Raw genomic sequence first — 25,696 nt, forward strand, 5'->3', positions numbered from 1 at the left:
AAGGGGAAAGGGTCGTTATAAATTAGTAATTTTTCGGAATCGGAAATGGGACTTTTACATGTCCTGGCGTAATGACAGATTATCGTTTCTGCTATTGTTCGCGTCACTGTAAACTGCATCAGCTTTCCACCGAACGATAATGTTTGTCCAGCGAATATTCCTCCATTTTTCAGCTTGTGCTGTGCAGCCTCCTTTCTGGCATCAATGTCTGTCGTAAATTATTCAAGCAAAAATTAATACGCCCAGTGTCAACGCAAAAAAACTCCGCCGAATTCATCACGCATTTCTCTGGAAATCGATTTCATCATACGCAAGACTTTCCCAGATTTGATTGCTATACAAATGATCTGCGGACAGTAAAACACCTGGCGTTGAATCATAGCCACGGCCTGAATCTTAATGGATTTTGACGGTCACTTTTATTGCCAGTGCAACCATCTTGAACGAACTTTCTCTGCTCCAATTATTCGGATATGGACAACATCGACAAAAACATGACATATAAATGTAAAACCATCTTGAAGCATTGCCAGTGCACCCTTCTTCACTTTTCCCTTCAATTTTCTGCTCCTGAAATCAATAAAAAATATCCAAGAATTAATTATATGACTTTGCGGGAACAATGAATGAAACTTGATCTGAATTTCACCTACTAGGGATGGGTTCGACGAAGATACTATAATACTGTATTCATAAGAACGACTTGTACCAGTGCTGCATGGAAACTGTACTATAAACATTACTTTCGGGCACATTCAGCAAACCAATCATTTTCAATTACGGTCATTCCAGATGGAGTTGACCCGAAATGTACCCCGATATTTTGCCTTTTTTTCTGTGCAAACCTGCAAACCTCGGGAGGTTAAAACATGCTGGAATAAGTCTAGTTACATCACGTGCTCTTAGCTTGGTCTCGTCTGGTAGAGACATAAACAAACGGAAAAATGAAGAGATGGTAAAAATCGGAAAATCGGATGAAGATATGAATGCTAATATATCAATTTCTGTCATGGTAAATGAAACAGACTGTGATTAGTAGCGTGTCTCGATATTATTATAAAAGTGCGGAAACTATTGACGGATGATTGTATCAATTAATTTCTGGGCATAAAGGACACAGAATCACTACTCTCCCATCATTACAAATCATATTTCGATCTTTTCATTATTATTAATTTGCTCCGTATTTTTGTTGTCGTGAACTTACGTTTTGCCATCTTACCGTCGCGAGTTCCGGTGACCACGTTTTAATTCCTGAAGTGAAATGTAAAATGTACATTTAATTCCCTTCCCATTGTCATCAAAACTCTCAAATCGAGCTTGAAGTATACTACGTAGTTAGTCGTACACATTTTTATTGACAAAGGAGAGAGAGAGAGAGAGAGAGAGAGAGAGAGAGAGAGAGAGAGAGAGAGAGAGAGAGAGAGAGAGAGAGAGAGAGAGAGAGAGAGAGAGAGATGCACAGACATAGACACACAGGCAGACAGAGAGAGACAGAGAGAGAGAGAGAGGCAGAGATAGAGATGGGGTGGATTTTTTACCGAAACGAGTTGGTCTTTGAGGCCGAAAAAAATGAAGTGAGATGGTGTAAATGAATATATTGCAACTTTACCAAGCCATTCAACATGTCATGGCGTCGCCTCCTGGAGACATTTCTTTCACCGGCGTTTGTTTTTCACACAGTTAATAAGCTTGGGTCGTTGGCGAAGAGAACACTTGATTTTTTTGTGACTCACAGTTACCCTGACAATACTGTAATTAGGAACCAATAAGGAGCCACAGTGTTTGAGGCGGTCCTCACAGAAGGTGGTAATATAATTCTCTAAGATTACTACCGAGAGGTAATGAACACGACTGCAGTGACTGAAGCACATATGAATGTAAAAACACGCACTCTTTACCATCAACAAGATTTTACAACCACCACAAATACGAGTGACTCTCTCGATCTAGTCAGAAAAAAAAACTTGATCTGACGACGGTCGAATAATCTCAATGTCAAGACCTAGACGGCGTGGTTAATTGACGATTTTGTGGGGGCTTTAAGTTTGAATCGATCGTTGTTGTAAGTCAGGATACGTTGTTCCTGTCCGTACTGAAGTTTGATGGCAACACAGCGTATTTGCTTTGGTGAAAATGAAACGGAATCTGATATGTTCACGGTATAATCACTTGTACTGTGTGAATGGGTCGGAGCGACTTGAGAGAGACATAATTGAATGGTTTTTTTTTGATGATTTTTTTTATATAATAACTGACGTTTTCATGTCTCTGATTTTACTGGCTTTGCTTGTCGTTTTTTAGAGGCTAGGTCATCCGCCTTGGTGTGATGTTGAAACACAACAGTGAAAGGCGGGAATTACGATACTCCGTGTATCGTTTGGTTTTGGAAGGCTTGACTGCAATCGTATATAGATGTCAGAAACTGATACGCTTTGTAACAAATAGAGACGGTTGAAGAAACAAAAAAAGCGTCTTAGTTCGTGGTTGACGAATCGCCCCTGAAACGACTTGTTATAACACAGCATGCCAACGCTGTCGAATTTAAGCGCGTTGCTATCCACGAGTGAACCAAACATTGTAAATTCCCCTTATCATTTTTTTCAAAGAAAAACACAGCTTGACGTTGAAAAGAATCAAACCCCGCGAGTTGAAGTTTTCCACGGACCGCGGCACCAATCACATTTCACAAACCAGCATGCTCATTGTTTACCGCATTAGTAGCCATGGCGACCATCTCCTTATTTAAGGTCCGTAACACCGGGTATACAACAGTAACTGCACTCACAACTGGCTCGTCGCAGTCTCCAGTGAGCGCCCCGTTGGCTGCCGACATTTTTATACACACAGAAACATAATTACACCTTCCATCGTTCCTGATTCTACATCTTAATTCGACTTTTGCAACCGGTTAAACAACTCAACAGAAGGAAAAATGGTGAGTATGTGGTCGCTTTAGAATTTTCTGGCTTTTCATTCTCATATATTGTTGTCTGAAGTAACATCTAGGGGTACCAATGGAATGCAATTTAGTATGATACCAGACTACCATTTTAACCTTCCCTTCGACATACCACGGAGTACGAGTAATGATTCTTTGGTTTCGCCGACTTAAATTTCCAACACTATTAACGCGAAGTGCGTCAATTTTCTCCGCGATAATACTGCCATATTCTTACCAACAATATCTGGTTTTCATCATAGCTGAATTATATAGGCGAGATCTATTCTATAAAAAAATGAAATTCGAAATGTGAGAACAAGACCCGACATAGTGGACAGGGATGCGCGAGTGCTGATACTTTGTCGGTTGGAAACCGTTGAAATGTTTTCAGATATCGTGGTGCCATTTTGAATTTGATTGGGAAACAAAGAAAGCAAAAGAAAAGAACATGGACGATAGTTGATAGCTTGTGGGTGTCAACGAATAAATAACAAATATAAAAGTTCCCTTATCAAAATCTTTTGAGACATTGAAAGATTTTAGATAATACAAGAAATGCTTAACATTCAAACGAATAGTCTCGGCTAATGTCATGATATTACCTGATACTGGTCGCGAGACAAAGTCGATGAATTTGCGGTCTGTCCCGGATTGGAAAACCCTCCTTCGCGATTAAAATCGAATTGTACATTTATTCTGACCGTTGCTAGAACAACATGGCAAAGGAAAAACAAATTGGTCAGGTTCACCTGTTCCGCCAGCCGAGTAAAAACTCTTTGCAGCTGTCGCCACTTAGAGGTTTCCAGTAGTCCGTGAAATAGAAGGCTATATAGGCTGCTACTGTTGCAAAGTGCCATTTACGGTCTCGAGTCACACTGGATCGCTGAAATTTTAATAAACCTTTGTCTACTTTGGTGACGTTGCCTCGCTTGCAATTTCACTGAATTACAAAAAACATCTGAGGTCATATCCTGGAGAAGAAGATACCACAAAAAGTGAATAATCGGTCCTTTGGTATATTTTGACTATATTGTAGTCATCTGCTGACTAGCGAACACTTACTGCTAACCCCATCGTAAGTTGTTTAGATTAAGAACAGGCAAACGATCTCTGAGGTTCCGAAATGGAATAACTACCGACGGTCATCCTGACTGCACATATGACCTGAACTCTATCTGCAAGAAGGGGAAAGGGCCGACTTTTTGGTTTTCATCCAAACATTCTTCGATATACTTGAACGTTATGTTTGTCACGTGTTTACAGAAAGCACGAGAGGTTTGGATAAGGTGTCAACTGAGGCCTTCAAACGACTGTAGATTCCTCGGTATCAAATTTTACAGTGAAATCAGGGATTCAAGAGTCAAGTGTAGCCTAAGGAGAGACCAAGTAAACCGATCCATTCGACTAAAGTTTCAGAAACAGACCTAAAGAGAAAAGAATTTGTCTGACAAAGGTCCTTTCATCGGTAATGTGAGTTTTCCCCTCAAACAAAAACAATCTTTATAAATTATTAACCCTCCGCGAAATAGCATTAATTAGCCGGATAAAGGACATTTTATACAGTTTATTCCTGAGTTTTCTGGCGAACGTGAGGAATAAGAGATTACCCGAACGCCATGCAAATAAGTTTGTTCCGATAGACGGTGGTTATTTCTGCCCATGCTATTTATATGTTTTGTTGCAATTTTTAAATGCTTTGGTTTAGTTTGTTGAGCCTCTCTGTAACCATGTCTGTAGCTTTGTTGTTGAAACGATTCTCAATAACAAGTAACATTGCTTCTCTACCTTGCTTTCGCAACTTAACGTCTAGATAATAATTGCCTTGTCTATTTCATCGTTGTTCATTTCTTTGGCAGTGGTTAACAGACAATTGCGACACAGCGACCTGGAATGAAATCGACTACCTTGAATGTCACTGCAAGCTAGACGTTGTAATTAACATACTTTGTCCGTGTCGTGTACTAATTAATGCAAAACTTACCACCGTGGTGTAATTAGGGTACGTTTGCTACGAAAATCGGCGATAGTAAATTTCCTGCTCTAGTAATAGACCTGTGAAGCGTAGACATTACAAGATATTTCAAAATCTTTAGACGTTTCTATAATTATGGACGTGTATGCATTTTGTATGAAGATATGCATGAGCGTATGCGACTGTAAGTTTTGAAAAGTATGAATGCACTAGTAGAGATATATGTAGAGGTACTCTGAGCAGGCACTTACATGTACAGACGATGTGACCTGAAGACATATCTTAGCTTAACCAAAACAAATTAGAACAATATGTTATGAAATAGAGTATAAAACAGTTACTGATTGAATTCGCTGTACGTTTAGCAATTTATGGTTCAAGTTTAGGACGAAGAATAACGAAAAGTCTTTTGGCAACTTAAAATGTCATAATTGATATAATTTTGAATTATCCACAAAAAGTAAACATGTTTGAAAATATTTGCTTCATGAACTGGATGCAGTGTCATTAATACTTAATGAGAAGTAAAATGGCTCTTACAACATAAGGACAAGGCCCGACCTGTGTAATATATTATTAATATCACATCCTTTATATGGTTTAAATCAATCCTTGTAGCTATGCCAACGTCTATGTAAAGTGTAACTGACACCCATGGGGTATAAACGAGGAAAGACTTATCTGAGTCATTGGCATTGAACTGTGGCGAATATGCCATTAAAAGCTGTGAGGTGAAGTTGATACAACATTAAATTTACTGGATTGTAACAGACACAGTAGGACCATAATGACGATATTCGATGGCCTCACGTGATTGAGACTGGAAATCCTCTCCGATGAGAACACGTGACCGTGCACTGTGATAATGATATGATGAAATCAACAGCTGTCAAAAGATTTACCCACACTGTATCAGAGTTACATGTTTTCTCAAAATCAAACTAAAGTACATATATTAAACTTCGATACAGTATCAGTCGGTCTGAAACCCAGTACAAGGTTGGCTTGCTAAAGACAATCGGACTGATGGCGACCGCAAAGCTCTTAAGCCGTGTGTTATGAAGTGCTTTGAAGACAAAGCTCTGTCTAATTGGGACACCGTTAATTATTCATGTAAAGCTATTGTCGGTGGGTATTACTCGGATCAGAGCTAAATCCTCCTTGATATGAAAAAAGAAAAGCAGTGAGACAAGTTGTTTGTATAATAACGGCAGCAGAAAATCGAATTACCGAATAGAGCCAGAATAGCATCACACCAAAAGTTAATCCACCCGTTGTTTGCTTAATACTTACCGTTTACTTGGTCGAATATTACAAACTGAAATTTTATTCACATACTTTTTTACTTTGCTCATGAAAAAATCGGAATTGAAACTCCTAGGGTCTCATTTTGTATTTTTCTAATATTCATCGTGGAAATCTCCGCTAAATTAAACGGCTCTTGTGAGTAAGAGCGGGAAACGGTACGTGTTCAAGTATGAAAACAAGAAAGCCGATCTTAAAGTAAACTCGTCACGGTGGGCACTGCACTGGATACGCCTTTAACCTTCACTAGTAGTCGTAATTTCATTTCAAACGACCCATTCACGACGCCATCGCACTGGTGGAGGTGTTTAGAATTACACCCGCACAAAGAAGGTACACCCTACAACGTGAACAAAAGAAACTATGAGAGGGCCTTGAATCGTACGTGTTGACTCCTCACCTGTGACTCGGTAAACAAAGATTGCGAGCTAAACAACAACGTTAACGCAAAACGAGTTCTTTCATTTAATGAAATCTCCACTTTTGAACGCATTTTTATCACAACGAGTTCAGTGTCCGCAATCAGCAGATTCAATGTTTTGGAGTTATTTAAAAAAAGGTTCTAAAACTTTTCGTCTGCGTATCGAAAAACGATTTAAAAAAGTAACGGTTTCGCTAAGTTTATTTCAAAGTATACAATTCCTGAAATGCACATGATACCCAAGAACAGCCAGGCCTTTATTCCTTAATTGTATGGCTTGGCTGTCGATGGTTGCCTTAGGTAATATGTCTGTCACAATAAACTTTCCCAACATTCGGTAAATGCATATTATGTAGTGTCATATAATTATTAAGTTGCAGTTCAACGGTTTTCATGCAAAACGGAGCGATTCAGATGCGGAGGACGAATTATTTCCTGAGGAAAATCACGATGTCTATTCAAACGAAAATATGGCTTCTTTTCATTGCAGCGTGAATGTATCTCTGTCCACATTGGCCAAGCTGGTGTACAGATCGGCAATGCATGCTGGGAGTTGTACTGCTTGGAACATGGTATCCAACCTGATGGCCAGATGCCCAGCGACAAAACCATCGGAGGCGGCGATGACTCCTTTAACACTTTCTTCAGCGAGACCGGTGCTGGCAAACATGTTCCCCGTGCTGTCTTCGTAGATTTAGAACCAACAGTTGTAGGTGAGTCGTTATCTAATTATTAGAAAAGTCTCGAGCCTCGGTTCGAACATGTCAAATACACTGTCCATCGACGTAAAACTTGCTTTTAAATGTCATTCTTGTATGCGATTAAGATAAATTTTCTTAGCATCGTTAATTTTCTTGAGATATATACTCAAAATAGATTTTGTTTCCCACAGACGAAGTGCGTACTGGTACGTATCGTCAGTTATTCCACCCTGAAGAGTTAATCACCGGCAAGGAAGACGCCGCCAACAACTATGCCCGTGGTCACTACACCATTGGCAAAGAAATTGTTGATTTGGTGCTGGACAGAATCCGCAAACTGGCTGACCAATGTACTGGCCTCCAGGGCTTCCTGATCTTCCACAGCTTCGGTGGTGGCACTGGTTCTGGTTTCACTTCATTGCTAATGGAAAGGCTCTCTGTAGATTACGGCAAGAAGTCCAAGCTGGAATTTGCTGTCTACCCAGCTCCCCAAGTAGCAACTGCCGTCGTTGAGCCGTACAATTCCATCTTGACCACCCATACCACCCTGGAGCACTCCGACTGTGCTTTCATGGTTGACAATGAAGCCATCTACGATATTTGTCGTCGTAATCTCGACATCGAGCGTCCAACGTACACCAACCTGAATCGTCTCATTGGTCAGATCGTCTCGTCAATCACCGCATCTCTTCGTTTCGATGGTGCCCTCAACGTCGACTTGACAGAATTTCAGACCAACTTGGTGCCATATCCTCGTATCCATTTCCCGCTGGCTACCTACGCACCAGTCATCTCTGCTGAGAAGGCCTACCATGAACAACTCACGGTTGCAGAGATCACCAATGCTTGCTTCGAGCCAGCCAACCAGATGGTAAAGTGCGACCCACGTCACGGAAAGTACATGGCCTGCTGTATGCTGTACCGTGGTGATGTGGTGCCCAAAGACGTCAACGCTGCTATTGCTACGATCAAGACCAAACGTACTATCCAGTTCGTCGACTGGTGCCCAACGGGTTTCAAAGTCGGTATCAACTACCAGCCACCGACCGTTGTACCAGGTGGTGATTTGGCTAAAGTACAGCGTGCAGTATGTCTGTTGAGCAACACAACCGCTATTGCAGAAGCCTGGGCACGTCTTGACCACAAGTTCGATTTGATGTACGCCAAGCGTGCTTTCGTCCACTGGTATGTCGGTGAAGGTATGGAGGAAGGAGAGTTCTCCGAGGCTCGTGAAGATTTGGCAGCTTTGGAGAAAGACTACGAAGAAGTCGGTGTTGATTCCGTCGAAGGAGAAGGAGAAGAAGAGGGAGAAGAATATTAGAAATAAAATGGAAACATAAGCGCTAGCTCTCTGAACTTAAGCCTTAAGTAAACGTTATTGCAAAACCACGAATTTATGTAATAAATGTTAACTTTTTCTGTAAAATTATGGTGTTTACAATGAGAACTTTCGCAGTCATTTGTGTTGGTCATTTTACAGATACTTAAGTTATCAGTTATGACTGTCATCGATATAAATATTGTATTGTCTGTATGCACTGTCAGGTCAAAAGCACATTAAGAATTGGGTAAATTGTCGACATAAAGAGTGAAAAATATTTAAGTACCGTTTTTAAAAATGTTTTGTACTCAAAGAGGGCGCCTGTTATAAAGGGCCAGTAGCTGTAACATTTGATGATTTTTTTCACAATATTTTTCGTTTTGTATGTCAATTACGAGTTCTCGTTTTACTCCCCAAACCATGTTAGAACACCCACTATTTGCCTTGTCAACACTGCGTCCTTTGAATTCCAGTCCGGACCCGACAATCGTGCAAGTCGAATTTAAATTGGTATTTAGGAGTAACACATTTTTCGCATGTACTGGATGAGTCGACAAGCTGAATACTGTGTATCACAGCATGCTTTTGGTCGTACAACAAGAAACTAGTTGACATTAAAAACAAAAGCATTGAGAAAAACATCGTAAGCTGCAGCCACTGCCCCTGTTATTGCTGATGCTTCAACAGTCAATGAAAACACAAATATATGAAAGTCTTTGAAATTTAATTTATGTGAACATAAGCGAGCATTTATAATCTGTAATCACAAACTTTCTCTATTTCATATGTTTCGTTATAAATTTAGAATAGTATTTTCATTGATTTAATTTTGTATATTCATATACTTCCTCTATTCGACTCGCTCTTTATTTACAGTCATGCAGAACGATGCTGAAGTTAGACTCGGTTTCGGATTCGGTTTCGGATTCAGTTTCGGATTCGGTTCGGATTCGAGTGACTGAAAGAAATTTTATATTTTCAGCCGATCTCGTTAAAATGTGGAATACTTTACTTTTCACTTGGAATTCATTTTCGTTACTTTCGCTGGACCTTTTTTCAGCTAAAATAAAATAAAATCAGACTAGACAAAATGAAAATAAGATAACAGTGAAACAATGAAAATATTTTCAGCTGAAATAAATTTCAGTGAAAATAAAATGGACCATAGTACTTCCGTATGCAAAGATAAATACATGTCATCAAGAACAAGTTTTTAATGGATAACCGGTCGGCATATGTAATATATATTTCACAGCATAAATTGTAGCATGTATTTCATGACATAAATATTTAACACATAACCATAACTTCTAAGCTTACAGTTCAAAATTACTAAACACTTTCGGCACTAGAGCAAGAAACTATGGTGCATGTGCATGACTACACAAGTCAAAAGTGTCCACCTCAATTATTAGCATTATGCAGTTAGGACTATTTAAAGACATACAGTCACCTGTAATCTAAATATGCCATATATGGTCAAAGGGGCGTTCCTTGGTATTCAAAATGCCCATGTGAGGGCGCTGTTTTTAAAAAGCGGCCACCCGCTTAAAATCTGTGATTGGTTAGATTTTCTCTTTCCATTGTAACTGTGGCAAAATTGGAACAGGTGACAGTATACCTTTACGCTAATAGTACTACGCACAATTCAAAGAAATGCATTCAATGCAATCTTTATTACACAACATATTAACTGATAGTTTAGTCCGGGAGTTTAGTATAGTACATGTTGATCAACATCAACCAAAACATCAAAGTAATACAACACATTACACCATGTGACACACATTGTGACAAATAAACAAATTAAAGTATAAATGTTTTTGTAAGTGTTGTTTTCCTCCACTTACTTTCAATTTCGAATTAAAGTGCTTTGAAGTTTTCTGTAATTTCTATTTTTTTAACCATTTTATTTTATTTTGTAAATAGATGCACACAATTTATGCCGACAGGCAACCCATTAAAAACTTGTTCTTGACGACAAGTATTTATCTTTGCAACATACCGAAGTACTATGGACCATTTTATTTTCACTGTAAAATAATCGCAATCATACCAATCCATAATCCAATAACACTAGTCAGAATTCGTAAGACAATAGTTGTAAACATAGACACAAAACAGCACAGAACAGACAGAAGTTTATTTCAGCTAAGAATAGATTTTCATTGTTTCACTGTGATATATTTTCACTTTTTCTAGTCTGATTTGATTTGATTTTAGCTGAAAAAAGGTCCAGGGAAAGTAAAGAAAATAAATTCCAAGTGAAAATAAAGTAATCCACATTTTAACAAAATCGGCTGAAAATATAAAATTCTTTCAGTCACTCGAATCCGAAACCGAATCCGAAACTGAATCCGAAACCGAATCCGAAACCGAGTCTAACTTCAGCATCGTCATTCTATTTGGTATTCGCTGTGTGAGGGCGCACCAAGTTGCCTTAAGTGTCCAGTTGTATCGTGTGTTTGTCTCTAATAAAGTGCACATATTTTCAGGACTTTGTTTTCTAAGACTTCTTTTTGAACAACGGCACACATTCGTCTCAAACTACGCTGTAAACAATGGTATACATACCTTTATAACCACATCAAGAGTTTGGCGTTGAGCAGTGGCGGTGAGGGCGCAATTCCTTGTGAATAGCACAACAGCCGGGGTATTCGTTCATTCCCTCAGTATCACAATAAACCGTTGACGAAAAGAATTAACGGCGTGGTTTGCTACGCTGCAACTCCGAATCGACCGACCGAAGCTGCGACTCGCAGTTCCGTTTTCTATTTTTTTTATGTACACTTGAACTTTCCATAACACAACAAAGACAGTTAATTTTTAAAGGGACTGTGGTAAAGCTCATACAGATTATGACAGCCGGATGGTCAGATGAATGTTGCGAGTAGTTCTAATTCTCTAAAATATTTTGGGCACGAGGAATACTTTGCATTCTAGAGACTGGCACGAAGTCATCGTCCTCTTTTCGAAGTCAACCAAAATTGTCTAAAATAAATTCGCAAGAGACAATATCCTCTGAACACAATCATCAAAATAAAAAAAAAATCCTTGCAACCTGATGAAAAGAGAACCATGGACCTCACTCTGTGCAGAATGTCGATGGATACACGAAGTGAACAAATGACGTTTCATCTTTGAGGGCGCTGAGAGATTGGGTTGCACAAAGTGTATTCCTTTTTTTTATTTCTGCCAAGATCCATTACTGTCATGTTTGCTCTGCAGGTTAAGTGCTCCGAAGTTCAAGTCTCATAAAATTTAAATTTGTTGCGAGGGACAAAATACATGAATATCACGATATAACTAGAAATTAGTGTCTCATAATTCTGACGTTTTACGACTTGCCAATATATCGATATATGTCTTCAAATACAGTTGCAGGCATGCACTGATGAACCCAGTGAACCATGATTGCTAACAAACGAATGCTCGAGATTTTTGTCATAAAAATCAATATTAGTAATTGGGAAATTGTTTTCTTTTCCTTTTATTTTCATGCAAAAGCATATCGATTAGCTTCCATGATTATGTTACGTCACCTGATAAAACTGAGAGTCCCTATCGCAGTCACGAAATGCTCTTACCTTTCCCGCCATTGTGAAAATCATGCGCAGTGTCTTTCTGCTTCAGTTTGTCTCTGCCTTTCTATATTCATTCTGTCCCTTCTATACGTATCCCAGTTTCTGACTGTCTCTCCTGTTCCCTGTCCACTCCTCTATCTCTCTGTCGGAGAACAAATGACACATCATTTGAACATTATTAACAGGACTAAGCAGAGCCTATGTGTTATCTTTCTACCAATCAGACTCTTTGGTAACTTTCATCCAATGACTGTGGACTATAATCTCCCGCCAAAAAATGTTTATCTTTGGTGTTCTATTACATTCGGTGCATGCGCTTTGGCGCCTTTATATGTAATTGCTACAGTTGTGTTCCGGTTGGCGCCTTTTTTATCTCACGGCGTGTTCAGTAATAAAGCTTGTGTTCTCAGCATGAACTGGTGTCGTTCGCAGTTCTGTGTATAAGTCAGACAAGAACCTTGATCATAAAACCCCATCACGACATTTTTTGGTGCCGAGACCAGGATAAGGATGTCTGACGAGGAGCAGCAACCAACTCAAGCCGAGCAAATGGCAACGAAATTGGCCAAGTTGAAACTCAAGCGCAGGGGGACAACGTGCCCAAATGACGAGGCTGTTCAACCGTGCAGAACAACTCACATCAACGTTCGCTGCAGCTGAGAACAAGACTGAAGCTTACAGGATACTCACAGCATTGAACACTCAACTGACTCAGAAATACGAATCTTTAACTAAGATCGAAGAAGATATCTAGATAATACGGATGAAGCAAGCTACGATGCTGCGAGCCAAGAATCTGGCGACTACATGTCCGAGATATTCGAGAGAAACGACAAGATCACTGATTTCATCAAAAACAACAAACCGAACAATGTGACTGGCCCATCGGCGAACTCCGACACCGCTACTCAAGACACATCGAAGAAAACGGTCGCATTACCGAAACTACAGCTGAAAACTTTCTCAGGAAACGTACTCGAGTGGGTGAGTTTCTACGACACTTTCAAATCGTCCATCCATAATGATAAGAACCTCGAGAACATTCAAAAGTTCACATACTTACGCAGCGTTTTAACTGATGAAGCTGCCCGTACGATTAGCGGTCTCGCCTTGACAAACTCCAACTACGACCATGCTTTAGAGCTACTCATCGAACGCTACGGACAGAATCATTTGATCATCGATGCGCACATGACTGCACTGTGGCAGATTCCTCAACCTACGAGTGACATTAACAGTCTGAGATTGTTTTATGACACATTAGAAAGTCATATTCGCGGTTTACAATCACTTGGCAAAGAAGAGAACGCTTATGGAGAACTTCTCATTCCCATGATTCGAGATAAACTACCTAACAATATTCGGAAACAGATTGCAAGAGATCACGGAAACAAGGCTTGGACTTTACCAGAGTTGCGCAAAGCCATCCTACGGGAAATCGACGCCATTCAAGCCGGAGTTCCACTCGATGAGTTATCGGTTGCGGACACAGCAACACAGTCTAATATGACCGCTTCATTTCATACTAAGGCCGCATCTACGCGCACAACAAAGCCTTTGAGAATCAAAACATGCGTGTTTTGTAAGGGAAATCACTACACAAGTGATTGCCAAGTTGTCACCGACCCGAAACGTCGCTTAGACATTGTCAAACGCGATCGTCTCTGTTACAATTGCCTTGGAAAGCATCGCGTGAGCGATTGCAAGTCTCGTTACACTTGCAAGATCTGCAAGCGTAAACATCACTCTACCCTTCATGACACCAAATCAGCTACAACGTCTGAGAAAAAGGGAACTTCTGAAGTTCATGTGGCATTGGCGAAGACAGACGACACAAAGGGGAAATCTACACCCAACGGATCGGTTCTCCTCAAGACGGCAGTCATTCCTATGTCGGTCGGCGATAGGAAACCTATCAACGCTACCGTGCTGTTCGACGATGGGTCCAACAGAACTTTTATCACGCAGCGATTTGCTGACAAACTCAACTTGAAATCGGACACTCATGAGAACGTGAGCCTGTCAACATTCGGGGACAATTCGAAACAAATTCATTCCATGAAAAGTGCAATGGTAACTTTGCACGAACAGAATGGGCATACCAGTACTGTTAACGCCCTGATAATTCCCGAGATTTCGTCCAACCTATTCAACCACGTGTCAGCAGAAATACTCAACTCAGACCATCTACGGGGATTAAAGCTTGCCCACCCTGTTTCCAATGTTAAAACTATGGAAATTGATGTACTCATCGGAGCTGATCAATATTGGAACTTTGTTGGAAACCATATCGTGCGCGGGGCAGGTCCAACTGCAATATCGTCTAAGTTCGGCTACTTGTTGTCCGGTCCTACTGGAAAGCGTGGGAAATTGGACTCTGACATTAATATTCATCACGTGAACGTAGAAACACACACCGACGATGACATACGAAACTGGTGGAATTTAGAGCTCATCGGAGTGAAGGCAGACTCGCAAAATGATGAAAATACCGACTTCGAAACATATCGGGACACTCATCTACGTGTTGAAAATGGTAAATACATTGCCCGTTTACCATGGAAAACTGATCATCCGCCACTGCCTTCAAACTATGCGGCAACTGAAAATCGCACGCGCGCTATGGTTCGCCGTTTGGCCCCTGACTTAACGAAGAGATATGACGATATCATCACCGATCAACTGCGCCGAGACTTCGTCGAGAAGATTCAAGATGACAACAAAACTGAAGGACATTATTTGCCGCATCGAGCTGTCAAGAAGGACTCAGTTACTACTCCAATACGTATTGTATACGACTGCAGTAGCAAACAAAATGCTGACTCGGCAAGTCTAAACGACTGTCTTCAAACTGGGCCGTCATTAATCAATGATTTACCTGCCATTTTGCTACGATTTCGCGCTAACCGAATCGCTTTCGTCAGTGACATTGAAAAGGCATTCTTAAACATACGTCTAGAGGAAGACGAGCGTCAATACACCAAATTTCTTTGGTTATCGGACATTCGTGATCCCGAAAGTCCATTTGATGTTTATCAATTCAAGTCTGTTCTGTTTGGGGCGGCTTGTTCCCCATTCATGCTCAACGCTGTAATCAAGACCCACTTGGAAAGTAATGCCTCCATACCGACTGCTGATGACCTCAAACATAATATTTATGTTGACAATGTGATAGACGGTGCCAAGTCTGATGAAAAGGCCGTGTCATATTACAACGACGCAAACCACCTCATGCAGTCGTGTGGGTTCAAGCTGCGCTCATGGACGTCCAACAGTGAACGACTATGTGAACTCGCGAAACAGGACGATATCTACGAACCCTCCCATGATGTACCAGTACTCGGCCTGCGTTGGGAACCAGAAAGCGACACGATGACCTACTCAGAAAATAATAGCGAGCCTATTCCAAATGAATGATAACGAAACGAGATGTTCTCAGTTCCTCCGCTACACTGTACGACCCACTGGGCTTCGTAGCTCCAGTTCACATCAGAGCTAAACTCTTTGTGCAGTCACTATGGAAACGCGGGCTCCCTTGGGACGAACCGCTCGATGCTGAATTGAACTCTCAATGGATACAGATCGCAGCGGACTTGAATGCTACACGCAAGACGACAATAAACCGCCAATACTTCTCAGGGAATAAAGATAACGACGACTGCGAAGTTCATGTTTTCGCTGACGCCAGCACTACCGCCTACGGAGCTGTAGTTTATCTCCGCAGTTCAAGTGAAACTTCTATCGTTATGGCCAAGGCACGCGTCGCCTCCAACGTCCGATTTGTCACTGCCTCGGTTAGAACTGATGGCCGCCCTGATTGGCACTCGACTCAGCAAATTCGTAATAAACGCTCTCTCCGCAAGATAAACATTACACAGCGGTATCTCTGGTCGGACAGTCAAATTGCGTTGTATTGGATCAACAGTGTCAAGAAGCTGCCGATCTTCGTAAGCAATCGCGTCAGAGAGATCAATGGTTTTCGTCACATCTACAAATATTGCCCCTCCGCTGACAACCCAGATGATTTGTTAACTCGAGGCATTACCTCTGATCAACTAGCCAATTCTACTCTATGGTGGAACGGCCCTACTTGGTTGAAAGAAAATGGAGACTGGCCAATCTGTGAACTGTTTGATAGCGCAGTGCACCATATCGCTACAACGGACGACTTCATGATCGAGCCTCACACACAAATCGATGCTGAGGTTGCCGATAAATTGCAACACGTTGAGGATCTTTCTCGCCGATCCACTGAGAACATCGGCTCATCAAACACGGAAATCGACCCCGCAGTTTATGTTGGCATACAATACGCGGTGGACATTACTCGTTTCAGCTCGTTAGACAAACTATTCCGCGTTACTTCGTATGTATTTCGTTTCAAATCTCGACTACAGCGAAAGAGAGACACGCCGTCAGGAGAAGTCTCACAGGACGAGATACGACATGCTGAACAGATCTGGATTAAAGACGTACAATCTGAGATATATACAGACACTATTCATTCCATGAGGATGAATGTGAAGAGGTTTGGACCGTTGGTTCAACAACTCAACCTATTTCTCGATAACGAGGGCACACTTCGATGTACACAATGCAGCATTGGACTATGTCACGAAATTTCCAGCGTTGCTGCCTCCTCACCATGAATTCACTAAACTGGTCGTTCTGAAAGCACACGAACGCGTATTCCATGGAGGAGTCCAGTCGACTGTAACACAAATTCGTCAACAGTACTGGATACCGAAAATACGACGTATCGTTAGCAAGATTCTTCACAACTGTGTTACCTGTCTGAAAGTTGAAGGAAAGCCGTACACTAACCCAGTCCAAGCTCCGCTGCCTGCATATCGCGTGAACATCACCCCTCCATTCAGTGTGACGGGGGTCGACTTCACGGGGGCTCTCCTCACCAAGGCTATTGATGGTAAACAAAACAAGGCATACGTGTGCCTGTTTACCTGTGCGGTTACACGGGCCATACACTTGGAATTGGTACCGGATTTGACGACTAAAACATTTCTACTTCGCGTTTCGCCGTTTTGCTGCAAGACGATCCCTGCCTAGCCGAATGTTATCCGACAACGCCTCGACGTACATCTCTGGAGCCGAGGAGATACGCTCCTTGCTCGACACGCCTGATGTTCGAGATTATCTCTCATCTCAGCGAGTGAAATGGACTTTCATACCCAAACGTGCGCCGTGGTTTGGCGGCTTTTGGGAGCGGCTCATAAGTCTCACGAAGAATGCGATTAAAAAGGTTCTCGGTCGATCATTCATCACGTATGATGAGCTTGCTACCGTCGTCACCGAAATTGAGACTGTATTAAATGATCGCCCACTCACCTTCGTTTCATCCAGTGCGGATGATGACGTTAGCCTGACCCCAAATCACCTGTTACATGGTAGAAGCTTAACCTCACTACCATACATCACAGTCTCCGATGAAGAAATCGAAGACCCGACTTTTGGAAACCACAATGATGTTAACAGACGTTACGCACATTTTGTCAAATCTCCAACAACAGTTCTGGAAGCGGTGGTCAACCGAGTATTTGACAGCTTTGAGAGAACGTCACTCCGGTTCCGGAAACAAGCACAGTGTAATTAAAGTGGGTGATGTGGTACTGATCCATAGTGATATCGATCGTAGGATGAAATGGCAGCTCGGGACTGTGAAGAGACTTGTTTATGGACGTGACAAGTTGGTGCGATCAGCTGAAGTCTCCACCGCCAGGGGACACACCAACCGCCCTATACACAAGTTATACCCTCTTGAGGTAGCCTCTCAAGAATTATCATCATCTGAAGACAAAGATGTGAACGAGCGGGAAGACATCCATCGGCAAGAAATTTCTACTGAGAAAACCATGACCCGCCAGAGTCGGGGAGACCGTCCAGAGATGCAGCCATTGCAGCCAGGATGAGAATATCCGAACTTTCATAAATTGCTGTAACTGTTGAGTCAATTAACTCTTTGAAATTTCTGAGTTTTTTTTGTTCAAACGAATCATTTATTGATAATTCATATTGAAAGTGTTCAAGATTATCTTTCGTCGCCGGGAGAATGTCGGAGAACAAATGACACATCATTTGAACATTATTAACAGGACTAAGCAGAGCCTATGTGTTATCTTTCTACCAATCAGACTCTTTGGTAACTTTCATCCAATGACTGTGGACTATAATCTCCCGCCAAAAAAAGTTTATCCTTTGGTGTTCTATTACATTCGGTGCATGCGCTTTGGCGCCTTTATATGTAATTGCTACAGTTGTGTTCCGGTTGGCGCCTTTTTTATCTCACGGCGTGTTCAGTAATAAAGCTTGTGTTCTCAGCATGAACTGGTGTCGTTCGCAGTTCTGTGTATAAGTCAGACAAGAACCTTGATCATAAAACCCCATCACGACATCTATCTCTCTGTCTCTCCTCTCTCTCTCTCTCTCTCTCTCTCTCTCTCTCTCTCTCTCTCTAAATTGGGTTCTTTCTCCAGAGTGTTAAATTTCAAACCTGTCAAAAACGTGTGCAAATCACAGAATCCAGATATATGTCGTCAATTTGAGGTGGCCACGTGTACTACGGACTGAGAAGCTACGAATTAAGTCAACAACTACGACAAAACATCGGTAATTTTCCTCTTTGCGCTTTCCATTCACAATAAATGCCCCTCCCTCTCCCTCTCCCCCCACACGTAAGTTTAAAATCAAGTAAACAAATAAGTACATCATGCTTCAAATACATTACTGACGGAGATTCTAGTGTTTTATCAATATTTTCATCACTTTTATTTCGCGACAGTCTACAAAAACAGCAGGTACAGTACAACATACAACACAAAATGCCAAATCGGATGGCAAAGTGTAAATAAGACACAGACGCTTGAAACGGCGCCGAGGACAAAACAACTTTGAAAAAGATTCAGTCAGCGTTTCGGATATAACGACTGGTCTTGTGATATAAATTGGTCACGAGAGTTTAAAAGGCAGGTATAACTTTTGTTGTACTTTGTTCTTGGTGTAAAGTAGGTAAGAAAAGTTAAAAGTCACTTTTTCATATTAAAATACTGTCAAAACAGTGAGATGTTTAGTATTCTTCTCCCTCTTCTTCGCCTTCTCCTTCGACGGAATCGACACCGACTTCTTCGTAGTCTTTCTCCAAAGCTGCCAAATCTTCACGAGCCTCGGAGAACTCTCCTTCCTCCATACCTTCACCCACATACCAGTGGACGAAAGCACGCTTGGCGTACATCAAATCGAACTTGTGGTCGAGACGCGCCCAGGCCTCGGCGATGGCGGTGGTGTTGCTCAACATGCAGACAGCACGCTGTACTTTAGCCAAGTCACCACCTGGTACAACGGTCGGTGGCTGGTAGTTGATACCGACTTTGAAACCCGTTGGACACCAGTCGACAAACTGGATGGTACGCTTGGTCTTGATGGTAGCAATCGCAGCGTTGACGTCTTTGGGAACCACATCACCTCGGAACAATAGACAACAGGCCATGTACTTGCCATGACGTGGGTCACATTTTACCATCTGGTTGGCTGGCTCGAAGCAAGCATTGGTGATCTCTGCAACCGTGAGTTGTTCATGGTAGGCCTTCTCAGCAGAGATGACTGGTGCGTAGGTAGCCAGCGGGAAATGGATACGTGGATAGGGCACCAAGTTGGTCTGAAACTCAGTCAAGTCGACGTTGAGGGCACCATCGAAACGGAGAGATGCGGTGATGGAGGAGACGATCTGACCAATGAGACGATTCAGGTTGGTGTACGTTGGACGCTCGATGTCGAGATTACGGCGACAGATATCGTAGATGGCTTCATTGTCTACCATGAAAGCACAGTCGGAGTGCTCCAGGGTGGTATGGGTGGTCAGGATGGAATTGTACGGCTCGACAACCGCAGTGGAAACCTGTGGAGCTGGGTAGACAGCAAATTCGAGCTTGGACTTCTTACCGTAGTCGACGGACAGACGTTCCATCAACAGGGAAGTGAAGCCAGACCCAGTGCCACCACCGAAGCTATGGAAGACCAAGAAACCTTGAAGACCAGTACACTGGTCGGCCAGCTTGCGCACTCTGTCAAGCACGAGGTCGATGATTTCTTTGCCGATAGTATAATGACCGCGAGCATAATTGTTGGCGGCGTCTTCTTTGCCAGTGATCAACTGTTCAGGGTGGAAGAGCTGTCTGTAGGTGCCGGTACGAACCTCATCTGAAAATAACAAGGAATCCTCATAAATGAAAGCAATTCACCATAATGTTGAGTTATGATTTTTAGTGTTGATTTGAAATTAAAGTAAATGAAAAATCAAAGTATACTCAATCAACGCCTTATGCTGACTAACCTACAACTGTTGGTTCTAAATCTACGAAGACTGCACGGGGAACATGTTTGCCAGCACCGGTCTCGCTGAAGAAAGTGTTGAAGGAATCATCGCCACCACCGATGGTTTTGTCGCTTGGCATCTGGCCATCAGGTTGGATACCATGTTCTAAGCAGTACAACTCCCAGCATCCATTGCCAATCTGTACACCGGCCTGGCCGACGTGAATTGAGATACACTCGCGCTGATAAAGGAAAAAAAAGAAAAATGACAAGTGGTTACACAACTCGACTTATGGAAAAATTGATGGTCAAAATAGGAAAGGAGTTTGCCACAGTGAATATTTTACTAACTGCCAATTGCTATGAAACAGGTGACAGGCGAATGCAGAGGAAATTGGATTGTGGGATATTGCATCGTTAGCGGCAATTAATCACGTTAATGTATTGATCAAGGAAATTCGACCATTTTACTTGTTCCTGTGTCGTGTCTGCACACTTCTTTTCAATATTGTACAAGCTGCAATGATTCATTATCCATGTGATTGAGGTCGCTCTGAGTGTGAGGTATTTCTCAAAGTTCAGCATTTCTGTTCTCAGAGGAACAAATACGGTAACTTATGATAATGTTTTCATTGTTTTGGTTTATTTAACATGAAAAATCTTCTTCTCTCTTGAGTATTTTGAAAAACAAAATACCAGCCTTGTTGACACATCGCACTCTGCACGATATGTAAAATTATCGGTATCAAATTCTGGTCCGGACAAAAATTGAGTCGTCAACAATTGAACAGATCGGACATCGCGCAAAGACGGGCTATGTTGACAAGCTGTACAATAGACACATGGAGGCAATTGGAGTAGAACAAGTTTCTTTGCAAACACACACACACAAACCGGAAAAGATATCGAAAATTACACCTGATGGCGCTTTAACCCTCTTTTTGATGAAAAATTAGAAATAAGTACGGACAAAGAACATATGATAGCAAGACTTTTTCAAATAAGCATATTAAAACTGAAATGCCGATGTTATTCGGTTACAATCTACATTTCGACTATATTCTTTTGAAAACCACCTTAGAAACCATATGGTTAGCACGGGGTTATTTTGGGGAGCTTCGCTTTTGCAGTGTTTGACGATTCAAGCTTCTATTTTGGAATCCACACTGCAGGGTTACCTTTTCCGACTCCCTATAATCATTAGCTAATGATTGCATTTTTAAATTGGGAGAGACCTTCGCACCGCGTTGAAATTTAACATCAACATGCAAATCGTCAGTAATTCTTGAAACATCACATGCCGGTATCGCCCTTCTGCAGTGTTATCTTCATGTACAGATGTTCACTGCAACAAGAAATTCATCGGCATATATATGTTCATGAGAGGCCCTTGCCAGGGTTGTAGCAGGTTAGAAGATGCGAATTGTGTTAATGCAGTCGCCATCGAAATCGAGCGTGGCACACGGGTCCATTAGCCAGACAGTAAAGTGGTCCTAATTGCATTAGTGTTCAGTTATTACAGGGTGTAATTCAACTCGAAGCAGCTAATATTCTCCGTAAAATAAACACCGCACCGATTTTATGGACGATGTCTGTATCATCAGTGATTGAAATTCCGAGTATTGTTAGAACGGGCGTGTAATTGAAAAAATGACATTTTTTATTGATAATGCACTGATAATTTATTCGAATTCGGAGCACATATGTGCAATTTACTGCAGGAGAGCATACTCAGGTGAAATTTGTCACCTTGAAATTGCATCTCCATGCACGCAATGTTACTTTTATGGCGCCGACAGGATGACGATCCTGTATTGATAAGCAAATATTTCAATTCATATTTGATGAACTCCGCGTGATAAAAGCTTGCACAAATGTCACGTGACCATGTCGATGATTCACGCGATATTGTCAAAACAGTTCAAAACCTCTCCGAGCAACGCTGATAACACATCGTCCCCAGCCTTAATCGTTTGCAAAACAATCAATGAAATTGACGCATCCCGGCGCGAGGTCGACGTCGAAATAGATAATTTGCAACATTGTATGAAGCTAAAGTGATGGAAAGGTAGCATGCATATTACAATAAACAAACCTAACACTTACATCCAAAGAACGGTAGCTACTGCACCCATCTAAGAAAAACACGCACATTCGCTTAGCACATCAGCCTTGAAAGCGTTTTAGCATACAGAGATTTTCTTGACAAATTGTGATGTTGAATATTCAAAACGACAATTTCACTTACCATATTTGATAGACGTTGGAAGAAGAAGAGGAGTCGATGTGTAACAACACAGAGCTCACTAAGGACGTGATCGAGTCTATTGTGAGCACGCAACTACCGATAAGGCGCCTTTGACCAAATTTATACCCTCATTCATATTCCATGATTTTAAAATGAGGCGATAAGCGGCGGTGCCTTGTCTTCTCGCGCCTGATTGGTCGAATGTAGAGTAATAATCATTCGGAGGAAAGGTCGAGGGTTGCGGTAGCTGACTAAATGGGCGTGACATGTGCTTCTGTGTGCTACTGTCTTTTGTGAATTCGCTCCGATGGACTAGTGGCGTCGCGGTTTTAATGTGATTTAATTTAAGTTTTCGATTCTTTTTCGTTTTTTTTTCTCCCAACAAGCAACGCAGGATGGAGATTTTGTCTATGCGGTTACATTGATGCGATATGAAACACGATAGGCGTTGAAAAATTGCTTGCCTGCATATCTAGGCGAAACCCCAACGAGCCCCACTACACAATAAATCTTGAAAGCGTGAACTCAAAAATCTTTCCTTATTTACATATCACCATGGAAACCGCTCGGATGAAACAATAGCATCATTATAATGGCTTTGGTTCGCGTTTCGTTTTGTGGGTCAGACGTACAATCGTGCGTCTAAAAACTCACACGTAAATAGCTGCACCATATTTTTTCTATCACCGACGATTAGTAACATGAAAAAAAAATTAATTTGTAAATTTAGGCAAATGTGCGCTCGTTGTAACACCGTGAGTATTCTTAAAGATAGCAAATAGCTATGGTAACACGAAAAGCAGGAAGTTCACTGAGTAGTGTCGTATCAGAACTTCCGCAAAGTAGAGTTGTGAAACCGTGAAATCTGACTTATTTGCAGACAAGATAAAAAGAGGTGTTTTACTTATACTGTAATTTTAAAGCCAATATAACCGATATCAGCGTGGGCCTAAAATCATCGACATTGCGATTCATGCTAGTTGCGCGCGCGTCGCATCGAAGTGTCATATCCGTGTTTTGTAAGGGTTTCTCCATTAAAAAAGATAATAACAAAAGGTAAATTAAAATGAGACAGCTGAATAAATGCTTTGTACGTGTGTGAGGCTTTTCCACGTCCCCGTACTACTGTGTTTTTGCTCTTTGTCCATTGCAAGTCCACACCTCCCTGCACTGTCATTAACGTGTCGATTTCATCGTCCCCATCGATCCGCTGACCGAGTGGGATGGTGGTGGAGCGATAAGTCGTATGTGATTTATGGAAAACGAGACATTTCGCTCTGCTAACCTGAGTATGAAGTATTTCATCGAAACGCAAAGTGAGCTGAAGTATGATGTCGTGTAGTTCTGACGTACGGCGGGAAATTGAAACACTATATTGTTCGATTCCATCACGCTGTGTTCGGCAGAGCCATTGGAAGAAAACGTTGACAAATGATGAGCGTTAGGGTACTTATTAGCGTTCTGTTAACGAAGTAAACATTGGTTGTGTGTGTATCACACCGGATCAAAATTACTGGAACATTCACCTATCACCAGTATATTTTACCATGCCCTGCAGTGTTAATTATTGAAAAACGGACAATCATGACACATGGGCCCACTGTAGTCCATGTAGTATGTTTGTTCCTTCTCTGCTATGTTGACATTAAAATTTGTCACTACATGCTTAGAAGGACAAATTTCAGAGTTTTCTTCAAAAACAGTTTTCATGATTTTAGCTTTATACTATTCTACAATGAGGGTGTGTTACTATTCTCATTAGGAGATGCTCGCCTACTGCAAAGAACACTAAACTTCCAGGTGAATTTGAGTACCAAAATAGTATTAAAGCTGTAATTTCGTTAATATAAATGTCGATGTTCGGCTCCGAAGAAATTTAGAAACTGTATGCATAGTGAACGTTATCAGGGTCCGGGCGACGTAATAAATCCTCTCTGATCCGTCCGATAAACTCTAGTGATATAAAGCATGGCTGTGATTGCAGAGCGTTCTGATAACGACAGTGAAAAATTGCACTTTGCATAAATGGTTATCACACCGATAGGTCAGCGAAAGCGACGCCAACACAGAACACAGCTTGCTTAGATTGAGCCGAGTGATTTCATGAAAGTGAGAGTAAAACAGGATAAAAACAGGATAACATTCAATGAAAACAAATCAATAAAAAATGACACAGCTGTCTGAGATTAATGTACAATACTTTAAACAAACTGCTGACAGTCGCTTTACGCTATAATTTATGGTTAAGTAAGTGTATTCACAGACAAATAGAGAAACAGACTAGCAACGGATATTGTTCAAGGCGTGAAGCGGTTACGTAACCCATCCGTGTTCGCCTCGCCGCAGGTAGCTCTAGCCTCTCTTTTCCGAAGAGTGCCGACCATGCATTCTTCGGTAATTTTCTGACTTTCGCCAATTGTTAAGCGAAAGTATGTTCGGCAAAGTTTTTGTTTTTGTTGTCGTGTGGTGCTGAGCGCAATTGGCGTGCTGGCGAAAACGGGAATGTTTTGAGTTTCAGGAAAGTGAGTTTTACCATTTTAAAAATTCCTCTCATATTTTTATAAATATATAATGAGTGTGTTTGAGCCAAATTTGAAAGTCTTTTATCGATACTGTCTGGTTTTACTCAATGGTTTACGATCAGTCATACCGTCTTTTACACGTTCGTCAAGGAAGGACATGTTTATGAAACTGCTGGCGTGTTATGTTTTGATTGGCGTGAAGCAGTGTTTCTGCCCTGAGAGCTCACAAAGTAACTATGGTTGCTACGCGACTGGCAGCACGATGCCATCTCGTCGTATTTTTCGCATAATCTCGTGCAATTATCAACCACAAACAAAGTCTCCAAAACGTTTAACACCTTTGAAGCTCATTT

The 25,696-nt window shown here is 41.5% G+C and overlaps 4 protein-coding genes across 4 annotated transcripts; 3 read left to right on the forward strand and 1 right to left on the reverse strand.

The window, feature by feature from the left end:
• Positions 1-2,773: 2,773 nt before the first annotated feature.
• Positions 2,774-11,161, forward strand: LOC139121652 (tubulin alpha-1A chain-like). The gene is made up of 3 exons (XM_070686731.1): positions 2,774-2,938; positions 7,133-7,355; positions 7,535-11,161. The coding sequence occupies exons 1-3, from the start codon at positions 2,936-2,938 to the stop codon at positions 8,662-8,664; spliced, it is 1,356 nt and encodes a 451-aa protein (XP_070542832.1). The 5' UTR covers positions 2,774-2,935; the 3' UTR covers positions 8,665-11,161.
• A 1,894-nt stretch (positions 11,162-13,055) lies between these two features.
• On the forward strand, positions 13,056-15,665 carry LOC139122240 (uncharacterized). Its single transcript, XM_070687669.1, has one exon. It carries the CDS (start codon positions 13,056-13,058, stop codon positions 15,663-15,665), a length of 2,610 nt encoding a protein of 869 aa, XP_070543770.1.
• LOC139122241 (uncharacterized) lies at positions 15,662-16,897 on the forward strand. The gene has a single exon (XM_070687670.1). It carries the CDS (start codon positions 15,662-15,664, stop codon positions 16,895-16,897), a length of 1,236 nt encoding a protein of 411 aa, XP_070543771.1.
• Positions 16,898-19,005: 2,108 nt separating this feature from the next.
• On the reverse strand, positions 19,006-22,975 carry LOC139121653 (tubulin alpha-1A chain-like). The gene is made up of 3 exons (XM_070686732.1): positions 22,822-22,975; positions 20,593-20,815; positions 19,006-20,459 (listed from the first exon to the last, which is right to left on the reverse strand). The coding sequence occupies exons 1-3, from the start codon at positions 22,822-22,824 to the stop codon at positions 19,330-19,332; spliced, it is 1,356 nt and encodes a 451-aa protein (XP_070542833.1). The 5' UTR covers positions 22,825-22,975; the 3' UTR covers positions 19,006-19,329.
• Positions 22,976-25,696: the final 2,721 nt, after the last annotated feature.

The sequence above is a fragment of the Ptychodera flava genome, chromosome 21, assembly GCF_041260155.1.
Source record: "Ptychodera flava strain L36383 chromosome 21, AS_Pfla_20210202, whole genome shotgun sequence".
Lineage (NCBI taxonomy): Eukaryota > Metazoa > Hemichordata > Enteropneusta > Ptychoderidae > Ptychodera > Ptychodera flava.